Source organism: Anser brachyrhynchus (genome assembly GCF_964034855.1).
Source record: "Anser brachyrhynchus genome assembly, chromosome: 6".
Lineage (NCBI taxonomy): Eukaryota > Metazoa > Chordata > Aves > Anseriformes > Anatidae > Anser > Anser brachyrhynchus.
Window position 1 is genome coordinate 25,178,373 of NC_137700.1, and position 13,964 is coordinate 25,192,336.

The 13,964-nt window shown below is 43.7% G+C and overlaps 1 protein-coding gene across 4 annotated transcripts in view; it reads left to right on the forward strand.

The window, feature by feature from the left end:
- Positions 1-13,964, forward strand: part of SEC31B (SEC31 homolog B, COPII coat complex component) — a 33,100-nt gene that overhangs the window by 10,143 nt on the left and 8,993 nt on the right. For all 4 annotated transcript variants that reach the window (XM_080597973.1, XM_080597976.1, XM_080597975.1 and 1 more), the window contains 13 exons: positions 713-874; positions 2,857-3,009; positions 3,762-3,992; positions 5,521-5,595; positions 6,197-6,280; positions 7,226-7,334; positions 7,755-7,933; positions 8,601-8,727; positions 9,836-9,981; positions 10,613-10,786; positions 11,401-11,589; positions 12,431-12,641; positions 13,045-13,371. In XM_080597973.1, the coding sequence (XP_080454099.1) occupies positions 713-874; positions 2,857-3,009; positions 3,762-3,992; positions 5,521-5,595; positions 6,197-6,280; positions 7,226-7,334; positions 7,755-7,933; positions 8,601-8,727; positions 9,836-9,981; positions 10,613-10,786; positions 11,401-11,589; positions 12,431-12,641; positions 13,045-13,371 (2,167 nt within the window). The remainder of the gene's footprint in view (positions 1-712; positions 875-2,856; positions 3,010-3,761; positions 3,993-5,520; positions 5,596-6,196; positions 6,281-7,225; positions 7,335-7,754; positions 7,934-8,600; positions 8,728-9,835; positions 9,982-10,612; positions 10,787-11,400; positions 11,590-12,430; positions 12,642-13,044; positions 13,372-13,964) is intronic.

Below are 13,964 nucleotides of genomic sequence, written 5' to 3' on the forward strand. Positions count from 1 at the left end.
GATCATGTTCTCACACAGAATGAAGCAGTGATTCTGTGTGCTGGAAAGCATTGTGCCTGTGAGGAATAAAGCAAATCTATTCGTTTTACAAACTGGAGGCTCAAAGTCAAGGTTGTGTTAGTGAGTTGCCCCAAATCAGACAAAAAGTCTGTGACTGGCCATGAATTGAACTTCAGATTTTTGAGTGCTTGACTTGTTGTCTGCAATATCCTTCATAGTTTGTCTGCAGCTATTACAGCCCTCTTTTTTCATTCTACTTCTTTTCTGTAGGCTTTTATTTTCCCTGTCAAATGTGTTCTTCTAGACTATCCTTTCTGTTTACACATTCTTGATCGTGACACCTTCTTGCCTATTGGCTTCTGGTTTTCTTGCATTGTTTTCTGGTGTGTCTCCCGTGGTTAACAGCAGGTGCGACAATGCTGTTGCACTCTGATACAGAAGTACTAAGAAAGCAGAACAAAATCCCAATGTAACAAGTCAGTTTTGCTCTACAATTAGAACCCTATTGTTCAGCAGCTTTCTGGGGCCTTCTGTTGTTTGGGCTCTGTGCATTACAACTCTGTTGCAAATGTATCCTTCAAGCTAAAATATAAGACTTGTATACAATGGTGGTATGTAAATAAGTCTAACACGCTTGTTGTGGGCAAGTAATTTGGGGAAAGCAGAGGGCTATTCTTATATTGTGTGCTTCTGTCTTCTCTTTTTGTGATAGATGGTTTATGAGTTACCTATTCAGAGTCAGTGGTGCTTTGATGTCCAGTGGTGTCCTAGGAATCCTTCAGTCTTCTCTGCTGCCACTTTTGATGGATGGATCAACATTTATTCTGTTATGGGTGGGAGCTTAGAAGCTCAGCAGAAGACACAGGCTGACAAGGTAAAGTCCCGTGAATGTATTTTGTCTTGAGGCAGTTTGATTGGCACTTTGATTGGCAGTTTGATTGAGGCACTTTGATTGGCAGTTACTCTCCTGACTTCTGAGAGCATTAGAAGCACACCATTGTAACAGTATGATTTTTAAGGAATGCAGTCAGTCACGTCCACTGGGACATATAGCTGTATGGTACGGGAATCAGAAGCTGCCTGTTTTGAGGATTTAATACCCACCTAGACACAAATGGACTGTGTTGCCTTCTGACAAAGAAGTATCTCAGTGTGTCTAGTAAAATTCATTAGTGTGTAAAGAAAACAAAGATCAAATATAGTTTTGATGTTATATATATGTATATATATAATGATTATTATTGCTAGAATAAAAATAAAGCAGCACAACTGTTAGAGCAACAAGCTTGTCACTAGGTTAAAATTAAATACATTGATACGAATTAATACAGAACATTATTCTTTATTAGTTCATAAGAGAATTTCTAAAAGTGGCTTATAAGCCACAGTTAGCAACTCTCCTTAAGTCAATTAACTATAACATGGAGCAGGTTAATGTTTTGATACTGAAACCCGTTATTTAGACATTGAATTGATGGGCAAACTCTGAACGAATTAAAAATCAGTAGCCTGAAATTTTATTTTTAATCTGGTGTCTAGTCTTTCAATTCCCACCCTCTCTCCCAGCCAACAAATTCATTGCAATACAGGTTTTAAGAGAATACCTATGAGCTGGATTAATTTTATTTATATAGTCATTTACAGCTGATTGAGTTCAGTTTCATAGGATTTGCAAGAAGCAAAGAATACTTTACAAAGCAACAGCAGTAGGAGATTAAGGATTTATTTAACCCATGGCAAACTTTCTTTCTGTGCATTTTCCATGTGCATGCATCACACTTCCTACTATTCTCCAATTGTGAAGTGTGGGTAGCATAACTCATAGATGAACAAAAGTAGGAGATTATGATAGTTATGGAGGCTGGAAGTTCATGACTAAGAGGTGGTATTTTTCCTCTGGATTCCATGGTATCAGGGCAGAAACTCTGAAGACCTGGAGGTTGATGGTACTAGTACCTTGTTAGTTTTGTGGTGTGGTTGGCTTGTTTGTTTTAAGGTTTAGGATGATTAATCTATAAGTTTAGGCTGTTCCCTCAGGAAATACTTTTTCTTTGGAATTAGTTTCACGTTTTGACTTAAAAGACAAAACGTGTAGGTCTTGCATGGGATCCTTTGTTTGGCAACCTTAGCTAGCCCAGCCTTGTGTTGCTTCCTTTCAGGTATGTGAGTCAGAGGTCTTTTGGAGCTATGCCATGTGATCCTGTCAAGCTTGAACAGGGTTATCCTTGGCTAACACCAAATCTATGCCAATGATGTTAAAAATAAAGAATGCTTGTGAACAGCATTGTATATATGCTCACCAACTCCCTAAACATCAGAAATCCAGATCAGAGGCTACTTCTGACATACTCTTGTCTAGGCAATAAAGTCTGAAGAGGTTATTTCACCAGCCTCACTAAAGTCCTATAAAAGCTTGAGACAGTCCTTAAAACTAACTAATTTGAAAGATTCAAGCAACAGAAAAGGAGTCAGCATTCCTTTATGAGCAATACAAGAAATAAGTTGACAACTTTTGACCATATTTTGTCACTGTCTTGCATAAAACAAGTCATTTTGTAATTCCTGTTTTTATGAGTTGAGTGCTAAGCCAAGCAGTATTTGTTAGGGATTTTTTGCCTTGCTAAGGAAACTTGCTTGAAAGTCTCTCAAGGTGAAGTTTTCTTGAGAAATCATTTCTAGGACTGTTTAGAAATTCCGTTTATCTTACATTGGACTTGGTAATACTTCAGGAAGAGATGCTGTAATAGTCTCTTTCTTCATCAGCATGGTGCGTAACTATTAGCAGTATTTTTTTGTACTTGCTCCATACAGACCAGAATTGAATTGTATCTTATCGCTTTCTCCATCTGATTCTAGATCTCTTCCTCCTTCAACAACCTGGATCCCTTTGGCACAGGACAGATCCTTCCTCCTTTGCAGGTGCCTGAGCAAGTAGCTCAGACCACTTTGATTCCACCATTAAAAAAGCCACCAAAGTGGATTCGCAGACCTGTGGGCGTTTCATTTGCAGTAAGTGAATAGAACATACTTAGCTGAAAATGCAATAGACTGTGTCTTCTAGTAATGCAGTCCCTTTCTTTCTCTGTGAAAACTTGTGATCTTCCTGCTGCTAGTTGTTTTAGTGCCTGTTTAAGGCACTGTGTGGTTTCCCATATAGGGGAGCTTTTTTGCTCAACATTCAGGTACATTTCCAACATGAAAGAGTCCTGTAGCAGAGAATGCGAGGTTATAAGAAGGAGTTAACAGAGCTAAGAAAGACTCATACTGTCCTTATAGGCTGTGGCATACATTTCCATTCTCCTGTCTTTCTCCTCTCTATCCAAGTATTTAATTTTCTTCCCCTCTCTCCTCTTAGATCAAAACTCTGGATTTTTCTTTTAGCCTGTCTTTACTTGTTTTCTGTCCGTCTAGTATATGCTATTTGCATGATGGCTTTCATCGTTGCAGCCTGCCTCTCCATGTCAGAAAAGAACAAACAGTTCCAAATTGTACTTTTTCCTCCGCCTTTCTGGCATTTGTAATTGGCTGTGCCTGACAGCACATACACAAGTGTCTTCATTATCAGTGGGAACTACGGCTTCTTCAGCTTGAAGGGCTTCTGATGGGAACTCCCTCTGTGTTCCTGCTATCTATGCAAGTGAAACTTTGGGTTCCTTGTGATCACAGCTGGAGTTTGAGTCTGCCTTGCTAAATGAAGAGCTAAGAGAGGTGTTTTTACCTTTTTTATAAAAATATTTACTTTGTCTCTTTTTCTTTCTCAGTTTGGAGGAAAACTGATTACCTTTGGTCTTACCAAAGCTCCTGGGCAGCAAATGCAGCAGACTTACCCACACCAGGTTTTCATCAGTCAAGTCACTACTGAAACTGAATTCCTGCTCCGATCCAGAGAACTGCAGATGGCTCTGCAGTCAGGAAATCTCCTTGATTACTGCAAGGGCAAGATCCAGACAGCCAAGTTGCAGTTTGATGAGAACCTATGGAACTTCTTGAAGGTAGAATGACTGTGGGTGGAGCACAGAGGTTATTTCTTCCACATTCCTTCAGTGAAATTTGCTGGTTATGCTCCTCTCTAGTCTTTTATATTCCTGTTCTTTAAGATATAAAATCAAACTGAATTGGCTAGTTAATTACTTGTCTAAAAGAAATTTTGGCAGTTGAGGTTTTGTAGGTTGCATTATTTTCCCATAGGAATGGTCTTTTCAGTGGATTGGTTTGGGCTTCCTGTCAAGATGCTAAACAGAATTTTCTCGTCTCGACCCAAGTCCGAGTTATATCTACTACCCGTGGGGTTCTACCATTACTATTTCTCAAGGCAAAGTCCAGATGGGTAATGATATTCCCCAGTAATGAGGCAAAGATCTGTGGCAGCATGAGGACTGCCTGTAGCACTACATAGGATGATGGTTTCATTGGCAATTTCTTACTTATGAAAGAGTTTGGTGGTGAGGAGAGCCTCTCTTTCTAGAGAGGCTGGGCTTATCCTTGGTAGTTTTTTTTATAGACACTCACAGGCAGCCTGCTTGTCTTTGTGGAAATACTGTGATCTTTTCCATAGCATAACATTTGGATGGAGAATCTGGGCTCTTGAACAGGGGGGGCAGTTGCTGTTTAGGTGGTAACAAGAGTCTTTGTCGCAAGGGTCTTTCCAACAATGTCCTCATCAGCATTGGATGAGATACCTCAAACCGTCATTCTGCCGAATTCTTATAATTCGGAATGCCCGTGGTCCTATGAGACAATTCCAGGACAGGCAAGACCCACTGCTATTAATTTTCTTAAACTACAAACAAAACACCTTAATTCTGTACAAAAGATGCGTGATGTCCTGTGTGAACATTCCTGCATCTGCAGGAACAGTTTCTACCAACTGTTTACAAGTGTCTTATCTATGTGCAGATTGTTCAGTTCTATAGTAGGAACTGCCTGGAAGACTTAATGAAACAGCCAGGTTCTCCTTGCAAGACATTAATCACTCATTAAAGCATACAAGTAGTGTATATGAAGCAGGCTGTGTACAGCTTGTGGGCAACTCTGGGACTGTCTGAAATCCCCATCCAGAGACCTTCTGTAACAACTAGTTAACTACATTTTTTTGTGTGAAGCCAGCTAGCAGTTCAGGCAACCACTCAGTTTCATCAAGAGTCAGATCAGTCCATTGACTCTGCACAGAGATTAGCCTAGCAAATCCTGGACCATCCAGAGAATTAATGACCAAGTGTACTAAATATGCACAAAGGCATAGCCCTGACTCTTGGTTGCAACTAACTGTAACTATATGAAGCCCTGACTCTTGGTTGCACCTAACTGTAACTATATGATAGAACTTGAATTTCACCCTTTTTATCACCTTAAATTCTATAGACTTATGGTATTCACTGGGTGTACTTGTCATAGTTGAGTTCTTTATTTGTAAGCTGAGCTATAGACTTTGCTGCTAGAAGTAGCCAGCCATTGGCAGTGTGTAGACGTCTCGGATTTTACACATTTTCCTTGCCTTTTTCTTTGTCCTTTGTGACTCAGGTGAACCTGGAGCAGGAATCCAGGACTAAACTCCTCAAGCTGCTGGGCTACAGTAAAGAGGATCTGCAAAAAAAGGTAAGGGAGTCTTTCAATACAGAGAAACCTTTACAGGACTAAAGCTGCTGCAGGAAGGTTGTAGGGTCACTGCTGGAACTGAGTGAGTGCTCTCGCAGCACACAAAGAACCAAAATGTATGAAATTTCAGCTGAGGGGCACCTGAAGTCCCCATTAAAAAGTGAATGTGGGAACTTGTAAGAGTATAACAGTAGCTTCACTGGATCAGACCAAAGGGATCTTGAGCCCTGTTATCTTACTGCCAGTCACTGGTGCTCAAAGGAGCATATAACAGCAGCACAGTTGTGAGAGCTGCTTCTAGTATTCAGCTCTCTGCATCTCAGAGTTCCTCAGCCAGAAAGAAGATGACAAATGAAGGCAGTCTGGCATAGTGCTGTTGGAACTGCAGGGGGTGACTCTTGCAGCACCACGGGCAATGCTCTGAAAAGGATAAATGACCTCTGCTGGGTGGCCAGCGAGGAATAGGGAGAGGTGGAACTTTTCAAACAGGTGAAAGAGCCAGGGGAGTTGTCTGGGACTTGTCAGTCACTTGGTGGCTTTGCTACTCATGCATTTAATGTTAACAGGGGCTTCACCCAGTGAATGTCTGTTACTTTTCTAGATCGCCTCATGTTTGAGCAATGGGATCCCAGATAAACAGCCCCTTCCTGAGGCCGATGAGGCAAACACTGCACAGTCAGATCAGGTATGTCCTGTACATCTTGCCAGTCTTGGAGAGCAGCGGAGGGCAGAATGAACAGGAAGGTTTAATTCCAACCACAAGTTGTTGGGCTCAATGCAGGAATCGCAGAGGGCAGTTCACAGGCCTGTCTGACCCTCACAGGGTCAGACTAAGCGATCATAGTGGTCCCTTCTGGCTTTAAAACAAATCAGCGAATGATGAAGACGGACTCCCGGCTGTTAACCCTGCAAGAAGGCTTGCTTCACCAGTGCTGATTTCTTCAGTGATAGACTTAGCCTCAGCCCAGCTTAACTTCATGCTACAGTTCTGGATTTCCTCTGTGAAGCTTCCGCTGTGGTATTTCTTTTGCATTTCTTTCCTTTTCACCTCTATCCTTTGAAATGTATTTTCATGATTTCGGGATGTCCAGCTTCACATGCCTTCCGAGGCCTGGTTCAGCATCTTCTGTAATTTTGTTCTTCTAAGGAATCTAAAGCTGCTATTCTCAAATTAGTAATCTTCACAAGCCTTAAACACTTGTTGAAGTATTCTAGTAGTAACACTTGTATCATGCATTCCCATCAAGCACCAAGCATGTCTGTGATCCTGCCTATTAATTACAGGTATCCCTTGTTGGGCTTGTCCCTGCTCCATGCAAAATTGTACAGCTTGCTGGCAGTTGAGTAGATGAATGCTGGCCAGCAATACTGTTGCCATTGCTTGTCTTACACTATCAAGTCTCCTAAGCTTTGTCAATAGCCCCATTTCTCTTGTTGCTACCTCGGTGAAACTGTGCATGTTGGTAGTGCATTGACAGGAGGCATGAAGGATTTCCAAATTGAAATCAGATTTATATGAGCATTGTCAACCAAATGAAGAGCAGCCCCACCCCACCCTGTAAACCGTTAAACTGTTTTGGGCAGAATCTGTGTTCAATGAATAAAGTAACCTCTTGCACTTTTTGCACAGCTTTTGATAAATACCAGTGATGATGTAGCTGCTGTTTCCTCCTCTTCAGCCTTTTTTGACAACCTCATCCCACAGAATATGAGCGCATTGGAGATTCCTGTCACAGAAGGTATACTATATGAAGGTTTTTTTTCTGCTGTCTTTAGATAATGGGAGGAGGGTAAACCATAAAATTCTCTAGGGACCAGGAAGAATTTGGTCCACTCCAGCAGATGGATACCTTTAAAACACATGATGCACCCTACTGTCATGCAACATCTCTCAGCATTGTGCAAAAAAATACTTTTCACAGATAAGAGACCTGTTAAAAGTGGAAGAGAATTGTCTAGATGATGGAAGAGTTAATGTCAAGTCGGTGGGTCTGTTTGTTTGTTTAACTGCAAAACCTGATTTGTGTTTCCAGATCTTCCTTTAGCTGGACTTCCATATGTTTTATTGTTTTTTTTTTTACTGTCTGCTCTTTAAAATGCATGATCAATGCATCTGGATGGTGCCCCTGTGGGTTGACTCTGCTTTCTCACCTCTGTAGATACAGATGGACTCATCAGCCAAGCTCTTTTGTTGGGGAACTTTGAGGGTGCGGTGGAGCTGTGCATGCGGGCAGAGCGCTTTGCTGACGCCATCGTCTTAGCTATAGCTGGTGGGGAGAACCTCCTAAAGGAGACCCAGAAGCGCTACTTTGCCAAGCGGAAGACAAAACTCTCCCTGGTTAGTGACAGTTTTGTTTACCCACTGAGCAGGGGAAGGTGTGTAATACCATGGCAGATGTTTGTCTGAATATATATGGAAATGCTTTGGCAGGAAGTGGAATGTCAGCAGAATCTGTTTATCTCCTCTTGGCTAGACATTTACTCTGATCTCTCGATAGTTTTATGACATTGTCTTGTTACCCACCTAGAACGTCTGTTCTCTGTTCCTTTCTTTTCATTTACCAGTTTCTGCCTCAGCTCCCCATGCCTGTAACCTGTTGAGCATATTTCCCCTTTGCTCCCCTAGCCCAGCTAGGAGAGTCCTGGCTTATTAATAGCTTAATGGGATTGGAAAAGGCATAACAAGGGTTGCTAAAGTCCAGCACTGTATTCCCAATCATCAGTACTAGCTGCTCTGAAACAGGGCATGCAGATCTTTAGTCTTGCCTAGTGTGAATGCTTTCATCTTCGTGCTTTGTTGGGCTTTTCTCTTTCTTTGGAGGCATCAGGTATCAATTTCTGTTAACACTGGAGTGCTGGGATTGGTGGAACTTAATGTGCAGTGAGGTGGTTGCTGCATACTGGGAAGTGTGTCTGGAAGTGAGCTGTCCCTGTGAATACACTTGTTTGAGCAGTCAGTATATCTTAGTTTTCAGTCACTGACAGGCCTTCTTTTTTCCTCACAGCTGCTGTCCTCCGTTGTGCAGCAGAAGTGGCAAGATATCGTTTGCACGTGTGATCTACAGAGCTGGAAGGAGGCACTGGCCATCTTGTTAACATACGCAAAGCATGAGGACTATACCCAGCTCTGTGGTATGCAGTGTTGCTATCTTTTGATAAGATATTCCTTAGGGGAGGGCGTTTCTGGACTGCTTACCCTAAGAAGCAGACACATTTGAGGAAGGAAAGCACTTCTTACTCATTACAGCTAGCTGGAAGTCTTAAGTGTGGACTGTTAAGTTAGAAGAATGAATTATGTACACTGTAGCTGACAGTTAGGGTTTAAAATGATACGTGCTGGTATTTCCTGTCACCTCAATCCATAACTTGGAAAAAAAAACAGAACAGGCAACAGGCTGAGTTACTAAGAGCGTCATATTTATTATTTTATTCTGCAGAGACAGGGATTTCCTTGACAGTAGAAGGTCAGGTGGCTTCACTCCATCTGGAAGGGGTTTTTCTGTCCAGCAGGTTCCCCTCCCCTTTAAGCTCAGAGATGGGTTAATGACTGACAGCTTCAGTAGTTTTCTCAAGCCTGTTAAAAACCAAACATGCTCAGCAGCGGGTTGTTCTGATAAGGTAAAGTTAAGGGGCAATCTAGTGACTGAACCTGAAGAAATGTTACTTAGCTGGCAACTAGCATCTGGCTGACAGGAATGGCTAAGCTCTGTTGGAGAAGTGCCAGCACTTCATATGAGTAAGGTGACATAACTTGAAATGCAAGAAAACAGGCCATCTAGTACAGACCAAAGTATAGGGCAGGAAAGTTGCCCTGGCAGTGGCGATAGTGAGATAGCTGCACGTCACGCTTATCTCCTAGCTTTTGCTGAACATTGATAACTACCAGATTACTTATGGTCTCTGATACTGGACACAACTGTTGCTGGGAGATATCCACACCTTACTGGAAAAAGAGCATTGGAGATTTTGCCAATTTAATCTGCTATTTTTAGGGGTTTTCCCTTTTATACCTCAGACATACAAGAATTGATAGATGTATAAGAAATGACTTCTCTTTTCAAACGAATTGACTTTGGTATTCCTTAATGATGCCAATTTTTCTGTGTTAACCCAGAATTAGGTTCAGATCAAAAGCTGGCAACATCTTTTCATGCCAAGCCAGAGTAAGAGAGGAGCCTTGGTGTTTATGAGCTCTTCAAAAACTAAGTGTTAAATGTTGGCTGTGTTTCTTCCTTTGTAGACATGCTGGGTGCCCGCCTAGAGTCAGAGGGAGATGCAGCCCTGTCCAATGATGCCTGCCTCTGCTATATCTCGTCAGGAAATGTGGAGAGGTTGGTGGAATGCTGGGTAAAAAACCATGAGACTTCGTCACCCCTTGCCCTGCAGGTACAGGTGCTATGATGTTGGTTTGACTTCTCTCTAGGCCAGTCTGGTAACCCTAATCTGTTTGCATCATCACATCAAGTGCGGAGTAGCTGGCTTCCAAAAGAAGTAGCTGGCTCCTCCCAGTCATCAGCCAGCAATGCATATATCGTTGTATAGATACAACCATTACTTTGATTTCTAGGAGTTGGAGGAGCTTTGAATAACTGAGAACATTCTGGTCTGCTTGTCAGCAGTAGTAGTTTTTTCTAGTGAATTTCTTCTGGTATGGTTTTAATCCTTTCTCTACCAAGCTGATATCTTGTAACTCCTAGAGTTACAGGAATAATTTCTCAGTAAAAAGATCACAGCTGATTGGAACTTCCTTGTGGTTTCTGATTTTCTTTTTTCCCTTAGTGTAGAAGTAGCTATGTCAGGATTTGTGTTCTGGATACTGTTTTTCTCCATAAAGTGCACCTGAAGAAATGGTCATCAGTGGTAATGTCTGGTGCCAAACGGAGTAATTTCTGTTCATGTTGGACCCGATTTCAGCTGAAAGGGAAGAGCCATCTGGCATTGTTTCAGTGTGAAATGGGCCAGTAAAGCAAACCAGATTCTGAATGGTCCATTTCTCCCCCTCCCCCTGCCTGTTCAGGATCTCGTGGAGAAGGTGATGGTGCTGAGCAGGTCCATTGAGATGCTCCGAGGCACAGCAGGACCAGCGCCAGGCCCTGTCTTGGCAGAGCGAATCACCCAGTATGCCAGTCTCCTGGCATCACAAGGATGCTTGGCAGCCGCAATGGATTACCTACCCAACAGCTCTAAAGAGGTAAGTGAGAAACAGGTTGTTGTGTGAAAGGTTACTCTAAGGGGAAAAATGATACTTTCCACAAGAGAGCTTTGGGTTTTGGCTTGCATCAGGACTTAGGGTTTTACCTTCATTATGGTAACTTGAGAGTAGAGGTTCGTTTTTTTTGTCTAAGACCATGGCATTTGACATCATTTGTTTGTTTCTTTGTAGTGCCTTTGATTTGGGGAAAAGGAAGGAAACTAAAAAAAAAAATGTAATAAGGTTCCTGGAGAGCACTGTTGGGAAGTAGCTTTCCGGGGAAGCTGTGTCTATTTCTGATTCTAGGTGGTAAAAGGGAATGGGGAGGCCAGCTTGTAGTTTGAAGCAAATCTGTCCAGTGGTCAAATGAGAGTGGGGGCTGGGGAGAGAACACCCTAAAGATTGTGAGAAGGATCAGGGAGACCTCATCTGTGAGGGAATAAGTCCCAGAATTTGTCACTTGTGTTTTTTTTTTTCCTGGTGGTTACTGTAGAAATGGCTAGCTTTGCAGGCTGATGCTCGGTGCTTTGGGTCAGGGTCTGCTTTGAATACCACCCCAGTAGCTTCCATTTGAGGCTCTAAAGGCACTTTTCCTAACGCATAGTTTGTTTTAGCTCCTGATCGAACAGCTCCGAGACCGTCTCTTCCACGCTCAAGGAGGGAACGTGGGTGATCAGCAGCCACCCCCTTTCCCCTACACTCGTGTCAATGTAGGTGTCATTAAACAAACATCTCCAGCAGCCAAGAGGGGTTCCACCCCTGAAGGAGCGGCCCGCAAAACAGGTCCCAAACATCCAGAGAAGGTAGGCCTTAAATTCAAGTGCTCATGGCTTGGGGAGAGGGAGGAAGGCTGCTGGGTTGGCGAAGGCATGTGAAGTAATATGAGATGGTGCAGACTGCAGGCGTTGAGGATCTCATCAGTGATATTCTTCCCTGAAGCAAACACAAGCTCTTTGATAATGCACAAGTGGGTTGTATGGCTTCTTTTCGCAAAGTCCTGACCCACATCTAGTCACTGAGGGAGACTGCTACAAGTGCAGTGATCCACTGCAACTTCTAATGGAGTCTGAGATCTTACATACTGAGGGAAAAGAGGGCTGTCATTCACTCTCCTGTGCCACCTCACCCTCAGATGTCAGTAGAATTAGTGCAGTATGGCTTCGTCTCAGTTCCTTGCTCAAGAAAACTGTTTTCAAGAAGTTTTGCGTCCAGTTTCCTTTACTTCATTATTTCTTCATTATTTCCTCTGGTTTTGCTTCCAGGAAGTGACTATGTGGAAGTTGGTTCCTGAGGGCAAATCCTTGTGAAAGCCTGGGAATACTCTGAAGAGTGTGTTTCCCAGCTTCTAGAGTAAGCTATGTGGTGGGAAAGGAAGAGAGGGTCATCAAGTCTTGTGCCAGCAGAGAAGGAAGTACCCAGACTTGTGCTCTTTGCCTTCTCCTGCCAAACACAGTGATGGTTTGAGGGAGGTCCTTTGTGCTCCAGGTAGCAGTCAGGCCTTTGATCCAGTCCATCCAGAGCACTAACAGAAGCAGCAGCATCTCTTGCCTGAGAAGTGACAGGGATAGAAAGTACATCTGTTCTACGTATGTGTCCTATATGACTCCTTTAGCCATTTCAGAGTCCTTTGTTTTGTAACTGCAGCCCAGCTATCAGTCACTTACCCCTTCGGCACCTCCTCAGCCTTCAGTGCCTTCCCTCTTCGCGCCTCAGCCAGTGTCAGCGTTGTCCGTGACACCTCATCATGCTGCCGCCCCCCAGGCCAGCGCTGGTCTGCAAACAGGAGTCTATTCCAGAGGGCCACCATATCCACAGTACAACTTGGGCATGGTTCCAGCGACAGCTTCAGGGCCAGGTAAGCATTGTCTGATAGTTGTGTCTGTTCTCCAGGTGTTCTGTAGACTTTCATAGATCAAAACCTTCAGCAGAGATGGCTGCTTTACCTCTTTCTCACAGGTCTGTTGTACTTAAAAAGAACAAGTCAGCTGTCAGAGAAGCTTCTCAGCACTTCTGGCATACCTAGTTCTAGTAACTGTTGCTGCACTGCCACTGTTGTTAAGCATATATAGGGATCCAGGAGCCACTGCTAACTTTTTGGCAGGGTTTTACTGATGTAGCCTGGGTTATGGGGGATACGCTTGGCATGGATACACTGGGGCATGGCTTGGAGAAGGGAAGACTTACTAGGATGAAGGAGAGCACCAGGAGTAGATTGAGCACGGAACGAGTGATGCTGATGCACTTTTTCTTATTTGTAGCTCTGTCACAGTCTCAGCCATACAGCCCAGCGGCAGCCAGACCTGGTGGTCCTGTTTCCTTCCCCAGCCAGCCGCCTCTGTCAGGACAGTCCATGCCCATGACATCTCCTGGTGTTCTACCACCTGGACCTGCCCTCTTCACTCCAGCCTCGGTCCCATCGTCTCAGCTTCCTGCAGCTTCTCCTTTCCCTGTGGCAAGCCAGTCTCCTCTAGGTTTCTCTTCAGCACCGTTCAGCTGCCCCATGAACATGGGTTACCCTCAGGGTGGTCCTGGAGCTCCATCTACTAAGCCCCTGCCAGCAGCCAGCCTTCCTCCTCCTCCCACAGGTAAGTACTGCTTGGGTGACTTGCGTGTCCTGGACACTCCTGGAGGCAGTTTGCGGTACATAATGGACACGGGCCTTCTGAGCTCTGGTCTGTTGCCTTAAAGGCTAGATGTGGGATTCTCTGAGGCTACCCTTACAGGCTCATTGTGCTGAGGCTTGCTGTGGTGGTGGAATACAGCAGTGATGACAGTTTCAGTCAGGCTGTTCGGCTTCTCTGTCCCCCAGTTTGTGGTTACAAGATGCTGTCTCTTCAGGTTCCCAGTGCAGCCTTGAGTCATCATTCACTCCAGAGGCATCTAATCTGACTGAAAGGGTGGTAGTTCCTGGGGAATTATTGGTGGAAGGCTTGTTGATCTTATCCTTGCTTATGTAACTTAAATGAAAAGTACATTTGAAATGCTGAGGTAGCAAGGCGGTGGTTCTTTGTCCGTAGGATGCCCCTTGCCTAGCTTCAAGATAAAATTCCTGTGTGCTGTGCTCTGATTCTCCTCATTGTTTCCTGTTGCCATAAAATGTTTGCCAGGGAATCTCTTCTGGTTTCCTCTCTACAGTGTACTAAGGCTGTGCAAGTTCCTTCCGAAAAGCTATCAGGGA